This window comes from Galeopterus variegatus, unplaced genomic scaffold (assembly GCF_000696425.1).
Source record: "Galeopterus variegatus unplaced genomic scaffold, G_variegatus-3.0.2 Scaffold228, whole genome shotgun sequence".
NCBI classification, from domain to species: domain Eukaryota; kingdom Metazoa; phylum Chordata; class Mammalia; order Dermoptera; family Cynocephalidae; genus Galeopterus; species Galeopterus variegatus.
Genome location: NW_007726339.1, coordinates 34,841 through 53,020, shown reverse-complemented (window position 1 = coordinate 53,020; position 18,180 = coordinate 34,841). Strand labels below are relative to the sequence as shown.

The window sequence follows — 18,180 nt, the reverse complement described above, 5'->3', positions numbered from 1 at the left end:
TGAACTGGGTGCCAGAGGGAGTGTCTTACCCCATCTTCACCAAAGTGGAGTCTGTCGGGGCTGCTCTGCTTTAGTTTCTCCCTGACCCAGAGGCACCGAGAGGCAGACCTGAAAGCCCTATTTCCTGGAAAACCCTGAAGACCTGAGTCCCATGTCCTGGGAACCACCCCCATCCCAGACACGCAGAACAGCTGGTCACCAAATTCTGTCCCCAAGCAGAATCCCACAGCCCAAGCTGGCTGCCCTTTAGCTCTGCCTGCTTCTTGGCTGTTCAGAGATGTTGCCCGCCGGCTATGCTGGGGGCCAAGGACGCCATGCCTCCATTTCCAGATCAGAGTCCCTGGACCTCCAAGTCGATGTCTGGAGCCAGAGGGTACCCTGCCTGTCCTGGGGGGGCACCCCTGGGCCATGTGTCCCACCTACCTGTCCATCCACCTGCTCACTCACCTGTCTGACCATCCATCTGTTCATCCGTCCATCTGTCCATCCATCCATCTGTCCATCTACACATCCACCTGCTCACTCACCTGCCTTTGTTCGTCCATCCATTTGTCCGTCTGTCCATTCATCCACCCATCCACCTGCCCACTCACCCACCCATCTGTCCATCCATCTGTCCATCCACCCATCCACTTGTCCCTCTGTCTGTCCAACATCCAGCATTATTGAGCTCCTATGAGCTGGGTGTTCTGGGCAATGAACAAAACAGACTTAAGTCTCTGCCTCCTGGAGCCTACAAGAAAACAATTGTTCCTAGTACATGTAAAAACACACAGGTGCTAAGAAGGAAGAACAGAGCAAAGAGCACAGGATCACTACGCAGCCCCTAGAGCTCTGCTCAGTTCAGCAAGGCAGAGCCTTGAGATGCCACCATTACAAAGGACCACTGTCGTTCCGCCCAGTCTGCCTCCCATTCTGTCCATGGTCTGCCTGCTGTTCTGCCCACGGTCTGTCTGCTGTTCTGCCCACAGTCTGCTGTTGGCAGCACAGTCTGGGGCAGGCTGTTGGCAGCACAGGCGGCTCATGGGCTGGTATAGGTGGGAAGTGCTTTTGCAGGGCTAGCATGGAGCTGAGAGGCAGCGGTGGGTTCTAGACATTTTAAGGTTCACCCTTGTAGTGTGCCTGGCTCAGACCACCATCCAGAGGCCAGATTGGCGCCCTGTGCCCCCTCAGATCCTGGGGAGGTTTGTAGGTGGAGATGCGACAGGAAGCCAGGCCCCCGTGGGAGCTCCCAGACTGGTGCTGGGGGGCTGCCCACACCTACAGCCTTGGAGAATGAACAGTGGGGGGAGGGGGAGGCAGGAGTTGTCAACTATGACTAAGGTACTGGTGAGCCCAGCAGTGTCATCCTCGGTGTCCTTGTGGATCTGGACTTATTCCTTATCTCAGGGGTCCACCCCGTGAGCTCCTGGACCAGCAGCAGACCTACCAGGCAGAATCTGTGCTCTTGCAGCCCCAGATCAGGACAGCTAGCTCCACACTCAGCCCAGGCTTGCCCGTCCCCAGAGGGGCAGAGAAAAGGCCCTGCTGGCCACCAGGGCCTCACCCCTGACCCTGGGCTGTCTGCTACAGGGAGAATGGGGGAATTAGGGGTGAAGGGTCCGGGAGAAGCTTGCAGGGAGATACAGCAGAGCACCAAGAATTCAGGCTGAGGGGGCCACTCTCGTAAGCCTCACAGAACTGATCCCAACAGGCCTCCCTTGCACCAGTCCTGTGCCCAGCCCAGCTGTTCTCACAACGTGTCCTGGCGCATAGAGTGCAGTGAAGTGAGTGGGGACCCAGGCCTTGGCCCCGTCACCCCAGCTGCCATGCCCAGGGCGTCCCTGAGCTGCTGCCTCTGCCTGTGGCTCAGCTGACTGGCAGTGCATGTCCTAGGCCACTAGGGTGCCACCCAGGACAAGGACTGGGCGGGGGCATGAGCAGGTGGCCCTGAGGGCCATAGGGGACCCTGGGAGGGAGCGGGACTCAGCTGGTCCTTCCTGACCCGGGCGAGCCTGGCTGGGACACCGGAGAAGGGGTGGAAGGGATATGGGTGTGTGTGTGTGATGAAGATAGCAGTGCTAACAGTGACTAACAGATAGATGCCATAACTGCCACCCAGTTTCTCCAAGCATGTGGCTGGGCAGGGCCGACAGCTGCATAGACAGTGCAGCATGGGACTTGCACCAGGGCATCTGTGGGCACTGGTGATGGGCCTCGGGCACCCATCCCTGCCAGATGACACCCCTCCTGGCAGAGGGGGTAGCTGGGGGAGGCCCAAGGGGTCTTTCTGCCAGATGTGCTCAGATCCAACTGGTTCCTGGGTGGGGAGGGAGGCCCAACTCATCCCAATCAGCAAGGGTGGGGTGTGGAGGTGCCCAGCTCCCTGGGGGAGGGGAAAAACCCACCTAGTAGTGCCTGCCAATTCCTGTGGTGCCAACACTCACACCACAGCAGATTCCAGCCCCCAAGAGTTTAACACCCAGCTTAAAATTCCCTAAAACTTCACAATGCTCCTGTGAGCTGGCATGCTCTGAACACCACCCAGACCAGCAGACTAGAGCATCAAATACTCTCAGTGTCCAGCCCTCTTTCCAGACCCCTCTCCCCAGAAGACCCCCCTGAACCTGTACCCCCCAACAGGTCCCCTCTGCACCCCTCCCCCCAGGGCCTCCCAGTTCCCACTGCTGGCAAGCAGGAAGCATGTGGTTCCACACAGAGGCTCAGACCCGCTGGGTGGGCGTTGGGCACAAGGCTGGCCCTTCCAGGACATAATGAAGCTTGATCCACCTCTCACTCTTAGAAGCAAGCCTACCGGGACATGCAAACCCCAGACCCGCAGGGAAACACAGACCTGCCAGCACAGGTACACACGCCACCCTGGACTCACGTGGACAGGTATGCCACCACACACAACCCAACTTGCCCAGCTGCCTCCTCCACCACGTGCAGACACATGAAACCTATGGACACCACTTCCGGCACCTCACCCTGCCTGCTCCCAAGAAACCTGCCCCAGTGCACACTATCCAGTCTAGACTGCACATTGGAGTGGGGCACACATGAAACCCCCACTCGCCCCCAGAACACCTGTGTGCAAACAGCAGAAATCCCCTTCCCTCAGCACACACAGACTGTCACAGCAGATACACATACCACTTACAGGATAGCAGGAATAGTGGTCCTGGAGTGCTGCAGTGCACAGCCTGAACAGCTGGACATGGCAGCCCTGGCAAGTCTCACATAAACTGTCACACCTGCACTGACAGGCCTGGGAAAGAGGGTGGCTTGGGGGGGGCTGCCTGTTCCCTGGACTGAGGGTAGGGGGGGGGTCAGCCTACTCCCTGGATTGAGGGTAGGGGGGTGGGGGCTCCTGGCTGCTGTTCTGCTGCAGATCCTGGGAAATCCTGAGAAGGGAGCTGTGGCTTCTTCAGACCCACCAGGCCCAGGACAGACCCCCTGGGATGTGGGGTGGAGGCCAGGTCTCCCACACTCCCATTCAGCTGTGCCATGGTCCCTGCAGGAAAAAGGAACCAGTGCCCCCCATGGCCAACTCCAGATGCCTCTGCAGAAACAGAGCACAGGCTCCTAGTAGCCCAGCTCCTGCCACCTTGTGTCCATGTGGAAACACGCATGTGCACACACACTGCACCCCTGCTCTGGCCTTCCAGCCTCCACTCCTTCTCTCACAGCAACCCAGTTTCCTCTTAGGGAAGCAACTCCCCATGCCCTCAACCATCCAGGACATTGGCTCTTGGCCCTGCTGCAAATGGTGGTCACCTGGGGGACTTTAGGGACTCTTGAGCTTCCCTCAGGGACTGGACTTCAGGAGTACAGGCTTAGAGACTTTCCTCAGCTCCTCAGGTGACTTTAATGCACACCAAAGGTCAAGATGCCCCTGCCTAGCAGGACTGCAATGGGTGGCTGAGCTTCCCGGTCGAAGGTCCAGTACATGACCCTATGTTGGCCCAGGCCCTCTCTGAGCCAGAACTTGAGCTTTGGGTGGAGTGAAAAGATGCTGAAAGGGCTGAGCTGTATTTATCCACAAGAGATGCCCTGCTTTCCCATCTCCACAGCCCTCGCCCATTCCCAGGCCAGCCCCCAGTTTCCAGTGTCTGTGAACCCCAAAAGCTGCCCAGTGACCCCTGGAGCAGGTGCCTGGAACAGCTAAGTGTGGGCCCTGGCTCCCCTCACTGGAGGGGTCTCTCCTGTACCCCTAAAGCCTTCAGTGCAGGGTCCCAGGCCAGATGGTGGGTGCCCCCCACACCCCGGAACTCAGGGCTATCCGGATCTGTCTCAGGGCTCTGCTCGGGAAGCCCCGTGTATGTCTCCAGGCCTGGCCAAGCCCCTGAATCCTGACTACTGGCCTTCCCCACATGTCTAGCTGGCCCCTCCACTTAGCAAGGACAGAACCCACTCTACGCCTCCCTCCACCCCAAACATGCTCCTCCCATGGGCGACTTGCTCCCTGCTCCACCTGCTCCCCTTGCCCTACCCTTAGCAGCGCCACTGCTCCACTATCAACCACCCAATTTCTGTGGACCCCAAGGGCCACGTGGTCACCTTGCCACCTCAGCGCTGGGGTCAAGGGTCCTCTGGTCAGGCAGGGGGCCGACAGTGCACACCACCCAGTCTGGAGGCCCGCTCCCCTGCAGCTCTTCTTCACAACATGTGGCACTGGCAGACATGTCCTGCACTGGTGGATGTGTCCTACACTTTGTTTTTGGTTGCTGCCATCACCACCCCCCCAAACCCACCCATGCCCAGCTCAGATGAGTTTTACTCCCAAGTGACCCAGTTCTGTGGCCAACATGGGCAGGGCTGCCTCAGGGAACAGTGTCACCTGCAAAGAAGGGCAACCCTCCCACAGATGCTGCTGGGGTACAAGAAAAGCTGTGTACCTCCTTGTGGGGGCACTGCATGGGTCCTTGGCTTCCTTGCCACCTCATAATCTGCCTGCATAGCCCCTGGGCTTTCTTCTACGCACACTCAACCTACAACACTTGAGTGCAGAGAGCTGGGCCACTGCCAGGGCCCTGTGGGCTCAGCCAGGGGGAATGTCCAGGCTGGAGTCCTGTTGTGCTGATGGCAGCACCTGCTGCAGCAGGTGGTCACCACATGGCATGTGGGCAGGAGAAAGGCCCTGTCAGAGACTCCAGAATGAGGGAAAATCAACTGCCTACGAGACCCCAGGGCTCTCTCCCCTCTCCTCTGGGCCCACACCTACCCAGGGCCTTACTTCTCCCAGAAGCCCTTCTGCACACTCCATCCACTCTCCATGCCAACCAGGCTGGGCAAGGCAGCCCTTCAGGCTCCTGCCATCTTGAGTGTCCCTCGGAAGGTGAAGCGGGGTTGCCGTCTGTCCATCCCCCTGTGTAAGACTGTGAGTGCTAGCAGGCAGGGGCTGTCTCATCACCACTGCCAAGCACAGGTGGGCACAGTGGAGAGGAGCTCAGGCAGGTCATTTGCAAATGATCCAGAGTTTCTAGAGACCGCAGCCGCCAGTGCTGGTCACTCCCTTAGGTGGTTCCACATTCTTCTGCTGGGGTTCAGATGGTTGGACAGATGGACAGACAGGTGGGTGGACAGATGGATGGACGGGTGGACAGATGGGTGGATGTACAGGTGGACAGATGGGTGGATGTACGGGTGGATGGGTGGATGGATGGGTGAACAGATGGACGGATGGATGGATAGGTGGACAGGTGGATGGACAAATGGGTGGATGGGCAGATGGATGGACAGATGGGTGGATGTAGGGATGGATGGGTGGATACATGGACAGACGGATGGATGAAGACGCACAACAGATGGTACAGGCGATGCTGGCTACCCTAGGAGATGCGCTGCCAGCAGGCTCTTGGGGATGGGGACTCATGTGAGCGCATGCAGCTGTGCACATGAGTGTCTGCAAGGCCCTGCATCCGTGGTCCTGCTTGCTGGGGAGGGGCAGGATTGGCAGTCCTGTCCTGCCCCCAGAATCAGGCACACACCACCCAGGTCCCGGTGGCTATGCCCTCTGCACAAGGGTTCCTGCCTGGCCCCCTATCTTCCCCTATCCAGGCAGGACTGTGGCCACACTCAATGCAGTCCTCCTAGCCACACTTCACTCCACAAGAGCAGATGGTGATATGCCTCCTTCGTACTGCACCCAGGGCCTAGAACGGGACTGAGAAAAAGCTCAAAGAAGTATGTGCCCAATGACTGCGCCACACCATAACTGGCTGGGCCTGAGCCTATGGAAACAGATGGAGTGTGGCTCCTGCCAGGCTCGGGTGCCCAGGCTCCCTCCTCCATCCTCACTGAACAGTGCCTTTGCTGGCAAGACCCTGGGCCCTCCCAGGCTGCCCTTCTCCTGGACCCAGCTCACATGAGGGCCATGTCTGGTGGAAGGCTCCCAGCACTCAGCGACCCAGCCTGCTGCTCCCTAGGATGGCAGACCCAGGCTCAAGAGTCGAAGCCACTGACTGGCCTAGTGCTCTGCCTGAAGGCCCCGCCATGACTGCCGCTGCATGAGGGACCTGAGAGCTCCTGATAACAAAAGCAGAAGCCATCACCACAATGGCAGCCTCGTGAGGGGTACACAGCTGGCACATTAACTCATTTTACCATCTCAACAAACCTGAGAAAAATGTACTATTAATAACATTGCTACTTTATAAATGAGGAAACAGAAGCCCAGAAAGGAGAAGCCACTTTCCCAAGGCCACCCTGGAAGAGGCAATACTGGTGAGAAGGGCAGAGCTCAGCTGCAGAGCCCACACTCCTGACCCCTGCACTGGGCTCCTGATCCCTGCGCTGGGCTCCTGACTCCGTGCTAGGGTCCCGACCTCCGTACTGGGCTCCTGACCTCACGCTGGCAGCGGCTCACAGGGCAGGGCCCAGCTACAGAAGGGCGGCTGCCTCCGAGCCGACTGGAGCAGGGGAACCGCAGGCCGTGAGGTCCTGTTTGCCAAGTGTGGGATGCAGACACCACCTCCCACGGCAACCCCCCATGCCAAACACTCAAGGTCCCGTAAAACCAATGACAGGCATGGCCATATGGAGGACTGCAGCGTGACAGGGGAGTGGCTCCTGGGGTGAGGGAGAAACCACTGGTAACAATGGTGGCCAGGCACTGCCAGGGCTGGCTGTCGATCCAGTGCACTTCCAACACTCCAGGTCCTCCTCACCCGTGAGCAGACGAGGACACCAGGGCATGAAGGCCACACAGCTCCTAAATGGCAGAGCATGCTCTCCATGAAGCTCAGCTACTAGGAGACGAAGAGTGAATCTCCTGGAAGGACTCTATCCAGGCCAGTCTGGCAACCTTTTAGTCATTTAAGTGACTAGAAAACCCCAAATGAACAAGCAAATGACAAGGACACAACAGGCATTGTGGCTTGGCATGAGCAGAGCAGCAGGGAGCCAGCCACTCAGTGTGGGGCAGCATGAGTGCGGCACAGGGCACAGACAAGAACAGGGGCATCAGAGCTGAGGGAGGGTGAGGGCAGGCCACAGAGGACCTGGGGCGGGGCACATCAAGGAGTCTGGACTTTACTAGAGGGAACATTCCAGACAGCTGTTAGTAGGGGAAGGACATGCTCAAATGGGCTTCTGGGAGGAACCTGCACACAGGCTGGCAGGGAAGGCAGGAGTCTTCCTCCCAGGCAGGTGTCTTCCAGGGCACGGCTCCTGGGAAGCTTCCACAACATGCCTGGGTTTCAATCTGGGCTCAGCCACCCACTGTGCTGACCTTGGGCACCTTATTCAGCTCTTTCTTTCCTCCCCTTTAGTACCCTCATCTGAAAGTGGGAATGACAAGGACATGCCACCGCATGGGGTGTGGTAAGTCTACACGAGTTGGTGCATGTTGACCACATGACAAAAGACAAACTGATGTCAGGCAGGAGAGAGGAGGAGGCAGGTCAGCCTGGGGAGGTGGCGCTGAAGATGGGTAAACTCGGACATCCAGAAATCCAACCTAACATCTAGATACAGGACTATTCATGGTCTATTTCATCTTCTGACAGCTTTGGTAAGTTGTACTTGCCAAGCAATTTGTCCATTTCAACTAAATTATTGATTTTATTGAAATGAAATTGTTTCCATATCATCCTTTTAATGTCAGTAGCACCTGTAATGTTTCCTGTTTCATTCCTGAAGTTGGTAATTTGTGTTCTCTTTTTTTCTTAATCAACCTAGCTAGGGATTTCCCAATTTTCTTGATGTTTTAAAAGAAACAACTTTTGGTTTTGTTCATTTTCTCTTTTGTTTCTCATTTCATTAATTTCTGCTCTTATTTGTATCATTTCCCTCCTTCTTTAGGTTTATGTCCCTCTTCTTTTTCCAGCTTCTTAGGGAGAAACCTCAGGGCTTTGATTTCAGACCTTTCTTCTCTGACATAAGCACTTAAAGCTAGACATTTTCCTCTAAGCACCACAAATTTATTTTCTCATGAAATTCAGTTCAGGGAGACATGGGGGGCAGATGCCAAGCACTTGCCTGGGTGCACAGTGTGTGAGTGTTGGGGGCTGAAGAGTGGAAGGTTCCCAATTTCTGGCCCAATCATCTGGGTAGAGACTAGGTTCATCCACTGAAATGGGGGGAAGAAATTCAGAAGCTGGTGTGTTCCGGTTTGTTCATACTGAGTGAGAGGGAGCCCTATGTCTAGGCTGACACATGCGGGTGCTCAGGCATTGTGTGGGGTTGAGCTGCAGAACAAGAGGACCACCCACAGAAGCCCAGGAGTGACAGCAGGACAAGAGAATGACCACAGAGGACTCATCATTCCAGGGTCCTGCATAGCCCCCCAACAGCTGCCTGCTCCGAGCCACGCACGGCCACTGAGCACATGCAATGTGGCCACTTTGAAGTGAGCAACACCGTGAATGCAAGGCACACACTGCTTCCCAAGACTTAGTGCAAAAAGAACATAAAATGTCCCACTGATAATTTTCATACTGATTACATGCTGAAAAGATACTATTTTGAATATATGGACTTAAATAAAAACATATTAATTTCATCTGCTTCTTTTTACTTTTTTAGTGTGGCTACTAGGACACTTAAAATTCCACATGTAGCTCACATGACATTCCTATCAGTGCTCAGGCCCGCCCACATCTGCAGGGTCTCAACCTTCACCTGGACAAGGCCCTGGGGCCCTACGGGAGTGTGCGCCTGCTCCCTCTGTACACGGCCCCACCCGATCCAGCCCTGGCAGAGGCTTCTTGCTAATTCCCCAAGAATTTCCCCACAGCTGTGCAAGCTACTGGGTATGTCCCACCTGTCACTGCAGCTTCTGGCTGGAGGAGGGCCGGCAGCCTCTGCCTGGTCAGTGTCAGTGCAGCGCAGAGCAAGCTTCACTGTCTTGAGGGTCAGGGTCTGCCTGCTCTGGCATGGGATCCTGGCCCACCTTGGAAGATGCCAGGTGGCCACAGCCAGAGGGACCCCAGGTCAGGTCGCACCCTGCTCATATCCCTCCAAGACCCCCTCATCTTACACAAAGCAAAGCCACCACGGCCACAGGCCCTCCCCCAGGCTCTGAGGCCCCCCGTAACTTCTGGACAGGCCCGCACTCTTCCTTGGTCACCTCAGGTGTGGTCCTGCTTCCTTTGCCTGGCTGTTCCCTCCACCAGGTGCCCCCGTATCTGCTGGCCCCTCCTTTGTGGTAGCCACCCGCCAATCATAGCATCGCTGTTAACCCACTGATGGAGGCGTGGTGCCCAGGGCTCGTGATGTCTCTAGAGGCAGCTCCGTCTGCTGAGCTCCCCAAGGCGTCCACTTTGCCCAGGTGGCGGCTGCGTGGGCAGGTGCTCAGGAAACCTGCCATGTGAGTGAATGGAGAAGGTTCAGGCGGTTTTGTCCTCCCAGGAGGCATTTCCACCATGAAGTGTAGGCCTGTGGGAAGCCCAGTGGAACACACTCACACACTTGGCAGAGCTTGGGTGGGCACACTTGTGCACACCAAGACATGGACACTGGATATACCACCCTGACACACTTCAGGGGAGGATGGGGTGCCCTGGTGGCTAGGTGATTGCCCACACTCACATCCCCTCCCCAGGGCCACCCTGGTGACTCAGGACCCCCTGAGGCCTGTCCCACCTCCAGCCCCCTCAGTGGGCCTGCCCCGCCTCCCACAAGGCACAATAAATGGCTTCAGTTTGTTGTCCAGGAACCCACTCCAACATCCCCTCCTCCACCCCCACAACAAATCACAAAGATCACCCTTATCTATTAAGGTCTCAGCAGAGATCAGGCACAACCCGTTCTACAGATGGGGAGAGACCACCATGCCCAGGAGGGGAGCTCTGTACTGTGCCGTCCAGTGCAGGGTTGGGCACAGGAGGCCCCAAGGGTGGACCAAAGGGTCAGTGGTCACTTGGGCACTGCACCAGGTCTGGCCTCCAGAGGGGTCCCTGAAGCAGCAATAGGGTCTTCATAGTTGGGCAGTGGGTGGCCCTCCAGACCACCCCATCCACTCACTCCACCCCCTGCCTTCAGGCTGGGCTGGCCCACTGTCTCTCTTCAGCTGCCCAGACCCAAGACCACCCCCACCAAGCACCAAGCCCCTCCCAGAAAGAACACGCTGCACCCCTCACACCACTCAGGGCCCAGATCTGCTGCCCGTGAGAGGGGCCCAGAGCCCCACTACAGGAAAGGCAGGGCTCCCACAGCTGTGTCCTTTGTTCAGCAAGGCAAGTCATAAAAACTAGAATTAGCCAACATTTCAAAATTGCAAATCCACTGAAATACTCATGTTTCTTGCTGCTCAGAAAATTCAAAGACCCAGCCACAAAGAATGGCATTTCCCAGAAACGACACCTGGCAGCAGGATTCCCCAAGAACCCTGGACCCCCAGGACATGGAAGGTGTAGCTGACACATGGTTGGCCCCTCAGGGTCCTGAAGGCTCCAGCTGCACCCTCCCCAGTGGCACCTCAAGCCTGAGGCCAGCTGTGGATATCTCACCCAGGCCAGGTTCCCAGTGGCGTACTCAGCAGGTGTCCCCCACATCCCACCCCCTCCCTGGGCCATGGGGACCTGGGTGGGGCCAGCCTAGGTAGCTGCAGTTTCCACCCCCCCGCCCCGCAGTCTGCCCACTGTCAGTCTGGTCTCCCCCACTAAGGGGCAGCCAAGCGCTTCAGTCAGCACTCCCAGCCCAGAAAGTCTCTGTATCCAGATGGCCTCTTCCCCCATCTCAGCAGACACGCACACTAAGAGAGACCCCCCACCCCCCCAGCATGCAGGGAGGGACCTGAACTGGAGGGATGGCCCCACGGAAACAGCAGGTGGGGGGGCGGCTTAAACCACCACCCCCCTCAGTGTCTAAGCACAGGGAATGCTGCAATGTGACCTCAGCCCCTTCACAAGGCAGAGCCGCCTGCAGGGGCACCTCAGTGATGCAAAGAAGCTGCCAGAGCAACTTCACAGGCAAGTATGGCAAGATGGGAACTCCCCTCAAACCCCCGCTAAGTGCTGAGTCCAGCTCAGCAGGACTTGGGCCCTAGATTTCCTTCCATGGAGGACAGGAGCGCCCATGGCAGGCGCCGTGCACACAAGCAGTGCCAAGCACTGAGGGTGTTGCCCTGCTCCCTCCCTCTGTGCTTGTCTAGTGAGGGGCAGGATCAGAGTGGTTTCAACTCTTGCAGGAGCCCCACACTCCCTGCAGGGGGGTGGATCCCCAGAGCACCCACCCCAGGGTGGATGGCCCCCCACAGGATGAGCCCGAAAGGAGTCCTGACATACACCCCCCTGCAACCCCTAGACATGCCCTGGGCAGGCCCAGAGGCCCCTAAATTAGGGGTCTGGAGGACAAAGCCCCTGCCATGCTGAGCACAGTCAGGACAGGGAGGGCCAGGGTAGGCAAGAATAGGCTCCCAGGCCTCCCCTCTGTTCAGCCAGAATTTAATAATCGAGAGCCAAGTCCAGATGTATAAAAACCACTTGTTGAAAGAAATCACATAAGAGACAAGCTCATCTGTTTAAATTATAAATGGAAATACTATTATAAAAAATAATGCCACGGCACTTTTTATTTTCTTTTATAAGAAAAATAAGCCCGCATTTCCAGGATGGAGGCCCCAGGCGAGCACCAGAGGAGGGGCCTGCACCAGGGTGGGGGGCTCAGAGATGCCCTGGCGGGGGGGCGGGGGAGAGGGCCAGGGACACCAGGCTGTGGCTGGTCAGAACTTCCCAGAGCCTGGTCAGGACCCCTGGAGAGCCTGTGGGGGGCTGGGAACCAGCAGACAGCCTGGGCCTAGAAATCAGGGGTACCTTCCTCCCTTCTGTCCATGAGCAGGTAGTACAAGTAGTTGCCATTCAGCCAGATGAGACCAAGTGCATAAAGCACTGTGCAGGTACCTGGCCGAGACCTCCTGGCTCCTCAGCCCAGGTGGCCAGTGTTGCTCTCTGGAAATGGCGCCGTGATACACACGGTCCCTGGAGGTCTGGACACAAAGTCATCGCCAAGGCTCTTCCCCACTCCCTGGAGACACCTGCTCCTGTGCCTGTGCCTCCAGCAGACTTGAGACCAGGATCTGGGGCGAGGAGTGGGTGACCCCTAACCACAGGGGAGCAAGGGAATGGGTGGAGGTGAGGCCCAGAGGGAGCCCTGTAGTGAGGTCTGACTGGGATGGGGTAGCCAACAGCCAGACAGAATGTGGCCAGGGGCCGTGGGGAAATGGTTTCCCAAGCATGGCCCTGGACACCCAACCCTGAAGCTCTCCTTGTCTGCAGACCCAACAGCCCCCCTTTCAGTACATATCCACAGTGGGTGGAGGCAGAGCCCTAAGAGGTGGGGGTGGGAGGCTCCGCTCACCAGCAGCTCCTAATCCACCAGCCGGCCCTGACTGTGCTCCTCCTGCAGCTTCAGGACCCTGGAGTGGACACCAGCCTTGCTCGACTGCCAGAGGGGAGAGGCTGGAACCCGAAGCCCAGCTTCGGGGGAACCCACATCTCGACAAATCTGCATTAGGCTATTCTGCCTGGGTGTAGGGGATGTGTGTTGGCCAGATGGGGTGGGGCCCAGGGAGAGCACGGCCTGGGCCAGCCTTCCCATTCCCCCACAATCAAACATGCCCATGCAGAGGCGCACACACGTCACACACAGTGGCGAACATGCCACACACACTGCATATGCACATGTGTACATGCATACCACACAAAGGAGCACATGGCATACACTTGTACATATGTGCACACCACACACACACACACACACCCACACACGACAACTGCACAGGTGGTTTGCCTGGGATGGGCGTGATGGAGACTCAGAAATGCAAGGACAGTGTTGGCAATTTAGAGGCACAGAAAGACGCTGAGGGACCCCCCCAGCAAGCTCCAAGCCCTTGGGGTAGCTGTGTTCCCTCTCCCAGGGGCATGTACAACACAAAGCAGCACACGTATGTGCGGACATGGTGACACCAAAAGGCTGGGACACCAGTTGGGGGGGGGGCATGGCAGGGTGGGAAGATGCTGGGGTCCGTGTCCTTTCCTCCTGGTGCAGCGGGCCTTGGCCTGATCATGGCACTGCGGGGGCTCCTGCCTCTGGCTGAGCCTCGGTTTCCAACAGCAAACAGCCTGGCCCTGTCTGAAGAAGGCCTCAGCCTAGTCCGGCAAAGCCTCCCAGGCCCAGAAGCGAAGTGGCCTTGGCACTTGGGCCCTGCCAGCCCGCCTCCCACACTGGGGAGGTCTGGAAATTGCATCCAGGGAGGTACCTTCAGGGCATCACGCTCCAGGGCTCACAGACGGGGCATGGCGGGCCACCCCAGGGGCAGAGGATCGGGTCCAACGTGACCTTAGGGGCCGGCAGGGACGGCCCAGGGCCAGGAGTGAAAGCTGGGGTTGACGGGCTGGCACCAGATCCAACAGGGAACGCCGTGGCTGGCATGGGGGTCCTAGGAGAGGCCGGCGGGGTGGACCCAGCTGTCCCAGGAGTGAAGGGCGATCAGGGATGGGAAGTAATGGCTGGGGTTTGCAGGGCTGGCTTGGGCCCAGAAGTGACCGCAGAGGCTGGCAGGGCTGTTCTGGGCCCATGAGCGGTCGCTTTTGTTGGCATGGCTGTCCTGGGCCCAGCAGTGGAGGTTTGGGTTGGACAGGCTGTTCTGGGGCTTCGACTAATTGCTGGGGCTGACTTAGGCCTAGGAGTGACCGCTGGGGGCGACTGGGCTGGCCCAGGAGGGACCTGCGGGGCTGGCTGTGTGGAGCTACAAGTGCCCGCCGGGGGCAGCAGCACTGGCCTGAGAGGGTGCTGGCAGGCCGGCGGCGTGGTCGCAGGGTGAGGAGTGACCGTGGGGGCTGGCACTGCTGGCACTGGGCTAGCAGGGACCGCAGGGGCCGGCGCTGTCCTGAAGAAGCCCTACTGGGCTGGCCACAGAAACATGGGGTGGCCCATGAACGCAGGGGCCAACAGTGCAGGCACGGGGCCAGGAGAGACTGCAGGGGCCGGCAGTGGTGACATGGGGCCAGGAGGGACCGCAGGGGCCGGCAGCGGTGACACGGGGCCAGGAGGGACCGCAGGGGCCGGCAGTGGAGGCAGGGGGCCAAGAGGGATCGCAGGCGCCGGCAGCGCTGCTTGGGGCCTGGGAGAGTCCAATGTGGCCGGCAGGGCTGAGCCAGGCGTGACCGCTGGGGCCGGCAGAGCTGATCTGGGGCCGGAGGCAACCGCTGGGGCCGGCAGGGCTGACCAGGGCCCAGAAGTGACCGCCGGGGCTGGCAGGGCTGTCTCAGGCCCAGAAGTGACTGCTGAGGCCAGCTGTGCTGACCCGGGAGTGGCCGCTGGGGCTGGCAGGGCTGCCCGGGGTCCGGGAGTACCGACGGGGCTGGGAGGGACCCCTGGGGCTGGCTGGGCTGGCTGGGCTGGAGCTGCTGCTGGCGTTGGGCCGGGCCGTTCTGGTCCCAGTGGTTGGCTGGGAGCGGCCCCCCTTCTGGGGAGCACACCTGCATGGAAGAAAGAGCACGTGTCCACCTGGGCAGGTGTGCCTGCAGACCCCCCCCATCCAGCCCAGGCCCCTGAGACATGCTGCCCCCTCTCTAGCAGCCCACTTCCCAAAGGAGCTGAAAGTGTAGCTTGAAACACCAAGACGAGCCCCTGTCTGAAAAGAAGGCGCAGACCAGTGGGTCCCCAAGGAGGAAAGCAGCTGATGGGTCAGCCAGGATAGAACCCCACGCTTGGGGGAAGCCTCTGGCGCCAAGCTTCCACCTGCTCTGACAGCCCCTTCCTGGTCTCAGCCCTGACCCTATCCAGGCAGGAAGGTCCCCAGGCAGGGCAGGCAGAGCCCTGGACCACCAATCACAAGTCATGTGATTGTGGCCACCATGGGGCTGAGTGGTCCCCTCCTCATATCGCGTGGTGTAGCAGACAGTGCTGCGTGTGCAGCAGGAGTGCGCTCGGCACTCCTCACGGACACGCTGGACACCCCACGGTCGGCGGAACCTGACAGACGCAGCGGGGAAACGGGGCCAGCCTACCAGCTTGGCATGTCTCTGCCCAGAGCCCAGCACACGCCCCTCACCAGTGTTCCTGTTCCTGGGAGAGGCGCAGCACTAGCCCCAAGCAGGCCTCTCTCCAGCTGCAGCCCCGCGGGCGGACGGCACCTGCCCCTGCTCTGCCCCATACCCCAGCCCAGCAACGATGGAGGGCGTTTGCCAGGCAGGCCACATGGTGACGGGTGGTGTCCAGGTGTTGGTGTGGTCCCTGGGGTGCCTGGGGAGGTGGGTACAGACCCTGTAGCAGAGTTCCCGAGTAGGGGAGGGTCCCATGCTCACCTGCTTGGAGGGCTGCAGCGGGACCTTCTTGGCCCCCCCAGCACAGGCAGGCTCTACGTCCTGCCCAGGGCTGCCTGCCTCCAGGGGCCGCCCATTCTCACTCGGCTCTGCAGATGGGCAGTTTTCTGACTCCCGGGGCTTCTTGGTGAGGCGACGTTCCCACTTCTCCTTCCGCTCATGTGGCTTCAGAGCCATGTCCTTCTGCAGGGAGAGGAAGAGAAAGCCAGTTAATTGGTGGGGACACCCCACAGGACCACATTGCGCTGAGGGCTGGGTCCTGGGCTTATGGCAGCACCTACATGGAGGTGATCCCCTACCTGAGCAGAATATCAAGCTAGGGCCACACCTCAGTGGGAAAGAGCCTCCCCTCAAAGGGGAAATGAAGGGAAATAGGTGAGAGATGGCTGGTACAGGCCTGTTACCACTGGGGGACAGGAATGAGTGAGTCTCTCAGCCAGTAACAGGGTAGAGGCCAATTCAGCTCAGTGTGGAGCCTCATCAAGCTCTAGCAGAAAGTAGGTGCCAAGCCCTTCCTGGGGCTGCCCTTGGAGCCCTGCTCTGAGACCAGGACTCTCTTTAACACTGAGTGCCCTGGGCTGGGGGCCAGAGACCACAGGAGCCTTCCCCACAGGAAGTGCTTCCCAAAGTGACGCCCTCCACCCCAAAGGAAGTGGTCCCCCAGGTGACACCCTCATACCTCATAGGAAGTGGCCCCTGGGCGACACCTTCACATGCCACAGGAAGTGGCCCCCAGGTGACACCCCATACGAAGTACCCTCCAGATGACACCCTCATACCTCACAGGAAGTAGCCCCCCAGGTGACACCCCACACCCTACAGGAAGTGTCCCCCCTAGGTGACACTCTATACCCCATAGGAAGTGCCCCCCGAGGTGACACCCTCACACCCCACAGGAAGAGACCCCCAGATGACACTCTCACACCACACAAGAAGTGGCCCCCAGGTGACACCCTCACACCCCACAGGAAGAGAGCCCCCCAGATGACACTCTCATACCACAGGAAGTGTCCCTAAGGTGACACCCCACAGGAAGTGCCCCACAGGTGATATCCTCACACACAGGAAGCACCATACAGGTGACACCCTCCCCGCTTTTACAAGGGCCTGAGGGGATCTGGTCAATGCTCTAGGATGGGCCTATGGGTTTGGGACAGAGACCCTTCTCCACACTCACCCTTCAAACTATCAGACATGCCGCAGGCCACCTGCAATCCTGCTGGTCTCTTTTGGGCCCCTTGATCAGCCCCTTCCCCCATACCAAATCCTTCAGAGGGCCGGCTTGTGCAAGCCTGTGGGCAGCCCCAGATGTCCCAGCCCCCTGCTGTGTTGTGGGCATCAGGGGTTCCAGTCTCTGGGGGTCCCATACCTCTGCATTCAATAAACTGGCAATGAGTACCTACTGTGTGCCAGCTTGGCTCCAGGCACCAGCAACCAGAGCAGAAAGGAGACAAACATGGCACATCAAATTTAGGTTCCACGAGAGGCAGCTGGCCAGTGAGGAGAGCCCACCCAGAGACAGAATCCTCTCAGAGGGGGGGAAGAGCTGGGAGAACACCAGCAGGGAAGCCTGAGGGAAGAGGCCACTTCAGAGCTGCTGCATCTGCCTCCCTGGAACAGGAGCAGGCCAGGTAGGAAGACCTGCGGCAGCGTAGGGCCATAGGTGTCTCTGGGGAGGAAAACCTTGGCTGTCCATCCAGTGACAATGCAGACAACAGTGACAGGAAAGTCATAGTGATGCCAGCCACTTCTCACCACACAGAGTCTGAGGCCCTGAGACGACCAGCAGCATTCCCTGGTCATCCTACCTGCCAGGGCAGAGCCTGTTGCTCTAACTCCTTGCTGTCTCAGGCTTAACATGCAGCCTCTGGGCCCCTGTCCTGGGTCTCGTTGGCAGGGGGGTGGGGAGGTGGGGAGGGCTCGCCTTCCCTTGGGCCCACTCCCCTGCATCTGCTCTCCCCAGACCTAACATGCGACCACCAGAGCCTGTTCCCACACAGGCCCTGAGAGCAGTGAGGCCCTGAAGAGCCCCTACTTGTACCCCCAGAATCCGCCAGACCGTTTTGGGAGGCTCCGGACCCAATCTGCTGAAGTCAACAGAAACGGTTCCCACTCCTGCCTAGCTATGAGGGTCTGACCTGGGACACATCAAATGCTGCAGCAGAGAAAACGGAGCTGACTGCAGTGTGCAATCAAAAGTAGGAACAAATCAAGGTGCTAACTTTCACTGAAACCACAAAACCACAGCCTGCCACGGGGGACACCCGGCTGAACTGGGATTTGTCTTTCTAATGAGCAGAAAAAGACAGAAGGGGACATACGGAGAGAACAGACATGCAACAAGGCAGACGGTAGAATGTCAGCTGGAGAATCGGGGGGGGGGGGGGGGAAGAAAACCCTTCCCCCCGCCCCCCCCCCCCCCCCCCCC

General features: G+C 58.7%; 2 protein-coding genes across 2 annotated transcripts in view; both read right to left on the bottom strand.

The window, feature by feature from the left end:
• The window catches only part of FBRSL1 (fibrosin-like 1), a 94,681-nt gene that overhangs the window by 66,184 nt on the left and 10,317 nt on the right, over positions 1–18,180 (bottom strand). Inside the window, exon 3 of the mRNA XM_008566203.1 lies at positions 15,735–15,935. Coding sequence (XP_008564425.1) covers positions 15,735–15,935 — 201 coding nt within the window. The remainder of the gene's footprint in view (positions 1–15,734; positions 15,936–18,180) is intronic.
• LOC103585286 (integrator complex subunit 3 homolog) lies at positions 5,024–14,987 on the bottom strand. Its single transcript, XM_008566202.1, has 3 exons — positions 13,713–14,987; positions 5,813–5,989; positions 5,024–5,122 (listed from the first exon to the last, which is right to left on the bottom strand). The coding sequence occupies exons 1-3, from the start codon at positions 14,985–14,987 to the stop codon at positions 5,024–5,026; spliced, it is 1,551 nt and encodes a 516-aa protein (XP_008564424.1).